Source organism: Telmatherina bonti (assembly GCF_933228915.1).
Source record: "Telmatherina bonti genome assembly, chromosome: 6".
Lineage (NCBI taxonomy): Eukaryota > Metazoa > Chordata > Actinopteri > Atheriniformes > Telmatherinidae > Telmatherina > Telmatherina bonti.
Window position 1 is genome coordinate 5,247,643 of NC_136624.1, and position 6,000 is coordinate 5,253,642.

At 43.4% G+C, this 6,000-nt stretch overlaps 1 protein-coding gene across 1 annotated transcript in view; it reads left to right on the forward strand.

Moving 5' to 3' along the window:
- Positions 1 to 5,608, forward strand: part of cntn3b (contactin 3b) — a gene marked incomplete at both ends in the record, with an annotated part of 72,659 nt that extends 67,051 nt beyond the window's left edge. Inside the window, 7 exons of the mRNA XM_079242843.1 lie at positions 17 to 251; positions 657 to 766; positions 1,973 to 2,159; positions 3,774 to 3,886; positions 3,979 to 4,144; positions 5,373 to 5,460; positions 5,584 to 5,608. Coding sequence (XP_079098969.1) covers positions 17 to 251; positions 657 to 766; positions 1,973 to 2,159; positions 3,774 to 3,886; positions 3,979 to 4,144; positions 5,373 to 5,460; positions 5,584 to 5,608 — 924 coding nt within the window. The remainder of the gene's footprint in view (positions 1 to 16; positions 252 to 656; positions 767 to 1,972; positions 2,160 to 3,773; positions 3,887 to 3,978; positions 4,145 to 5,372; positions 5,461 to 5,583) is intronic.
- Positions 5,609 to 6,000: the final 392 nt, after the last annotated feature.

Sequence of the window (6,000 nt, forward strand, 5' to 3'; positions counted from 1 at the left end):
TGTGTTTCGCTCCCAGCCGGTGCCCGAGGAACTGCAGAACGGTGAAGGCTTTGGCTACATCATCGCCTTCAGGCCTACGGGCACAGTCACATGGACCCGAGCTGTCATCTCCACGCCCGGTGTGTCACGCTACGTTTTCCGCAACGACACCATCCCGCCCTTCTCGCCTTTCGAGATCAAAGTGGGGGCTTACAATAACCGAGGGGAGGGGCCCTTCAGCTCCATCGCCACTGTGTTCTCGGCAGAGGAAGGTACAGAGGCAGAAAGTGATGCTTTAATAAGCTGTAATCTCTCCCCGACTACTCTGACCTTGAACAGCAGTGATGAAATTAGCATTGCTTGTTTTTTCTTTCCAGCGCTGTTATTTCTCCTCCCCTGTCAAAGCAGGGAATGTCAACTTGATATTAGTTATCCTGCTGGTAGATTACAGGAAATCCTAGTAGACACTCACCACACCACACTGTCGGGGAGGTATCCTGTTAATTGAATTTGCTGGTCAGATAGTCTTCCCTTCTGTCAGTCACTGATCCCATTAAAAAGAACGGGAAAAAAGCTTCAGGTCTGTTTTGTGCCTTATCTCTCGTTGCTATTAGTGTGTGTGATGGTGTTGGATGAGTCTGGGGAATTCTCGCCACATTTCTGCTCTATTTCTGCAGTCCCCAGTGTGTCTCCAAAGAGGGTTAGGGCTCGAAGTTTGTCTGCAGAACAAATGGAAGTGATGTGGGAGGCTCTGCCTGACCTCGCTGAAAGAGTACTTGGATACGAGGTATGACTCGGCAGAATCGCTCTGAGGTGATGATTAAGGTGTGGCCTGTGGTTTGTTTGTGTTTCACGCTAAAACCTCCTTTTGGTTGTTATTTTTTATTAAATTAGCTTTTTTTTTTTCCTCCCACGTGTCGCTGCAGAGATCTTGTCCTAAAATTACATTAAAAAATGACCTTTTGAACGTTCTTAGAATAATTTCAAGAGGAAAATTAAATGTTTTGGTTTTTTTTTTTAAGTTATTGTGATGTTTCATTTGATCAACCATGTGGGGCTCAGGTAGATTTAGCAGGTATATACCCATATCATTTAAGACTTGGCAAACAATGTCTTATTTAAAAAATGCAGCAGTTTTTATTATTGATACATTCTCCATGCTTTCCGACAGGGATCTCTTTCCTTGTTTAATAATATGAGCACCTTTCAAACACCACCAGAAAAACTTCACAAGAGAGAAATCAAGTTCCTGATCTTTCAGAAATGCCAAAAAAAAAAAAAAAAAAAAAGAGGCTTTTCTGTCGTGAGTCCCCGCCGTGCGCTTTGAATATCTTTCACCTCTTGCCCTTGGTGCAAAGCTCTCCGGTTGCCATAGCGCTGGCCACACTGTCACGTCAACACAGAGCTGAATTCCTCAGTTGCAGCCCTGAAGTGGATTAAGGCCGCTGAATCTCAATTGGCCACAAACAGAGCTCTGGACCCCTTAGGTGCTTATAGCTAAATGAGATGTTGATAGGATTGCAGATATAAACCTAATTCTAAATCTGATCCTCCCAAAGGATTATATCGCTGTCAGCTGTCCACTGGTGTTTAACACACACAGATTTGAGTTCAAATTGGGAAAATTATCATTTGATGGCCATGGAAAAGCCAGAGTTTTCACATTTTAATTATGAAAATCCATAACTGTCAGCTGATAGCCTGAAGGAACAGCAGATTTTGTTTAGAAAGTAGTTATTTAGTCATATTTGTTTGCTTTACGAACAACATCCTCGCTTTCAACATCTAGTTGTTGCTGCTGATAAAAAAGAAAAAAAAACGGCAGATGGAGCTAGAATTATTCTCCTTGCCTACATCTAAGCCCTCGCCAACCGCTTCTGCAATACAAACGATGCGTCACAATGGAAAATAAATGTCATCACCCACATCAAATGCACCACGAAACCAAAGTGCTTATGATCTTGAACAACCTCTCCCCCGTTTCTTCTGCCAGGTTGTGTATTGGGAAGACGACACCAAGCCTGATACTATCGGCAAAGTGCGCCTAACTGGAAACTATACACTGGTTAACATCACAGGGCTCAAAGCGAACACAGCATACTACCTCTCTGTGGCTGCCTTCAACACGGCCGGGGCCGGACCGCAGTCAGCACCAATCAACAACACCACGAAAAAACCACGTGAGTTGTGTGTTCGTGCCATTAGAGGGAGAGAAACGTCTAACACACACTTCACACTCCCTTCAGATCTTCTTTATGGTTACAAAGAACATATGCAAGACCACTTTATTCGGTTTACACGATGGATCCTTTTTCTTATGACTGCTTCAAGGTATTAATACATCCAAGTGTTGGTTACACAGGGTTAAAAAGGGATGCAATAGACTCAGAGTGCCTGCCACATTTATAATTTACATATTTATGCTTAATTGGTGTTATTGATGTTAATGGCAGAGTTGAATAATCCAGGTGCCATAAAGTAAAAGTCCAGTCCGGCAGCTGTTCCAACCAGTCACTAAACCAGCTGAATTTAATTAGCTGAGCTCCACTGCTAGGTAGATGAGCCTGTTAGTGGAAAAAAAACTGTTTTAAATGCACAGGTAGATCCAAAAACATGGCAGGACTTTTACTTTATGGCACCTGAATTATGCACCTCTGCTCAAGTGGCACTAACCCCCTCCCCCTCCATCTGCATTGGTTAGGGCTATGAGCACTGGAACCTCAGCCCCATGTGGAGGTTTTTTTTAAATGCAATTTCCTCCTAAACCTATTTCCTACCAGTTCTGTTGTGTTGAAGAGTCACATGTTTGTCATCTAGTGCTGGAAAGTGGTAACAGGTTTTAGTTCTCTTTCTGGCCCGTTTATTGTTTTTGCCCTTCCTGACGGAACCCTCTGCATTATCTGGGCTTTGGACCGGCCCTCAGAACAAACCATGTCCCCTCGGGGCTGCGGCAGCGTAGGGGGGCAGGACTTGAACCAACGACCATCAGGTCACAAGACAAGTGTCTCTCTTTCTGGCCCAGTACTTGTCAAAATTTTGCGTCCTCATTGCTATAAGGGGTACCAGGTCCTTAAACAAGCCATAACACATTCCGTCTCATCAGTACACTCCAGCGTTTATGGAGCCAGTCTGAGCACCGTTAGCCTGAGAAAAATGGGAAATGTTCAGTCTTCTGTGTCATTGTGGAAACATTTTGGTCCACTCTAGAACAAATAGAACAAATCCAAAGGAGGGGCCCTCCAACACCGGGTTTGATAGTTTCTGTGTTAGTGTGGTTACATCTCATGTGGTGCGGTGCTTTGTAGCCAAACTCCAGTCTGTTTTGTCTGTCCAATGACTTGGTTTCCCAAGTGGTTAGTTCAGATGCCACGCTGCAAGCATAAGGTGTCCTTCCATGTTCTGTAAAGAGAAAAGACTGTCTCATGTCACTTGCTACATTTTCACTGAACTTTACCTGATGATACATTGCTCTGTTTCATCTGAAATTATATTTACCTCATTTTAGGACTAGTAAGGATGAAAAGTTCTACTTTTTGTTTGTTTGTTTTTACTCTAAAGTCCTGGTTAATAAAAAGCTGAAAATGTAAAGAAGACAAACTTGGTTTTACACATGACTGTATTTGAAACTTTTCTGTATTTACAAGTTCACTTGTACAGGTTATGTACTGAGCCTCAGGATTGCCTCAGAGTTCACAGAATTATTTCATTTTTCGTGAAAATGCTCTGTTGGAGGCTTGAAGCTGGAACCTAAACAGTTCTGAATACATATATCTTCCTCTGATTTTTATTTCTAGCTCCAGATCGGGCTCCACTTAACATAAAGTGGACCATGATTGGCTCCACTCTCACACTTCACTGGGATCCTGTTGTAGCCATGGATACGGAGTCAAAGGTGACAGGGTATTTGGTAGGTCCTTCCGCTCTCTGAAGCCCTCATTTATCCTGTGATTAAACTTGTTGCATTAACTCATTTTTCTGCGTCACCCTGTCCTGTCTCAGGTGCTGCTGAAAAGACATCGCTACAATGACATGATCACTATGTTCACCAACAAAACCACGGCTGAACTCAGTGTCGTAGCCAATGACAACTATCTCATTCAGATCAAGGCCTTGAGCGAGGGCGGTGAAGGTGTGGGCAGTGAACCCATCCACATCCACAAATTAAGTGAGTTTAGAAATCGAACTCGTTCTTATAATTCTCTTTTAGACCACAGATAAAGCTTAACCCCAAAATCCCACTGGGTGCATCTGCGCCTTGTTTCGTCTGCGCTGCAGGAGTTGGACCTGGTCATGCCTTTTTTAGTCATGATGTGATTTGCACCGGATGCACTGTGGTGGGTGCCATGCACGTACCAAAGGCACCTCTTCACAGATCTATTTCTGTTCTACAGTTATTTTGGCAGGTGCTTTGATCCAAATTGACCTATATGTGATGTGATCAATTAAACCCACACGAGCACGGGGAGAACATTCAAACTCCACGCAGAAAGGCCACAGTTCAAATCTCTGCCCCAGCTGAGGCTCGAACCAACAACCTTCTTGCTGTGAATAATAACAACTACGCCGCAGTGCAGTCCGATGGACCATGCTTCCAGAATGCATCAAGCCCAGCTGTTCAGATGGAGCCAGACAGGAAATCAGACACGGCATCAGTGCAAAACATCCTGTAAATTTCAAAATAAATTTGCGATGGCATAACTCTGTTGACATTACGTCATTACTGGTGAGACAGGGGCTCCTAAGTGTTTTTTTCATGATGGAAGACCAGACATTCATCATTTTTATTGTACACTACACATCCACATGTTATCTTTGCACACTTCAGACACCAGTTTGGCAAAAAGTCTGAAAAATGCCGTAAAGTGATATAGCTATGAAAAGAACATGTGATTGCGCGATCTCGCCGATGTAGTTATGCAGACTATATCAGCAGGTCTTCCAGTGTGAACTGGCATCCTGTGGAGGTCGGAACAAAGTGGGAATGCGGCCCACACATATCTGGTGTAAAGTGGGATTAAATTTGGGTGCTTCATTGCATCCTTTGCCAACCATACGTGATTGACCTATTTTGAGTGCAGGAAAAGTGAAACTTTTTGGAACTGCATGCAGCTATATCTGTCTCAACCATCAGGTTATTATTCCTTGTTGACTGGCTGCATAGAGCTACAGCATATAAAGCAGTTTCCTGCTAGCATCTCACTGCTTAGGCTGCTTAGTTTGCTGCTCTCTTCTTTGATGTGATACCAACTTCATCTTCTCCTTTGGAAAGCCAGTAATCGGGTATATATGGAAAAAAAAAAAAACCTTCTTGGCTTTTGATTTATAATGACAGGTTGGAAATTTAGAGGGATGAAAGGGATTTTTCTGGCTCACCAAGCTGTTTTTGGTTGCAGGCATGAGCGCTCGGGGCTCAGGAGCACGTCACCTCAGCCAGCTGTCCTGCTCAACACTACTCATTGGCACACTGCTCTGCTCCCTCTGGTGAATGGTGGGAAGGACTGGACAGCACCAAACTCTCAAAGGGACCATGCCACTCCTTTTTATTGATCATCACATGGAGTTGCGCTAAATAACATGCATGAAATCTTTCTGTATTTCTTCCAGTGTCATAAGTGCCACCGTGCTCTAGGTTTCATTTTTAGAAGTTCTGATGTCTATGTGACGCATCTTCTTTAGTGTCTTTGGAGATACTATTGCCTTAAAAACCACAGAAACAGCCCAAACCAAAGTAGGCTGCTTGCTTTAACCCTGTATGAAATTGTTTTAGCAAAAAAGGTAATCCATCCTGTCAACCTCACAGGCATAGCAATTACAGTATAAACATTGTATACCCATTCTTTCTCAAACTATCCATTTATCCCACAGCCATTGATTCACACCCACCCTTTTCGTGCAGCTTTTGCCAGTAGAATCATCCATTGCAGGCGTAGGATTTTTACCAGGCTTTTGTCAAATATGTGGTCAATGCATAATTTATCAGCTGTGCCTGAAACCCACTTATCTCTGCATACTGAAATAATA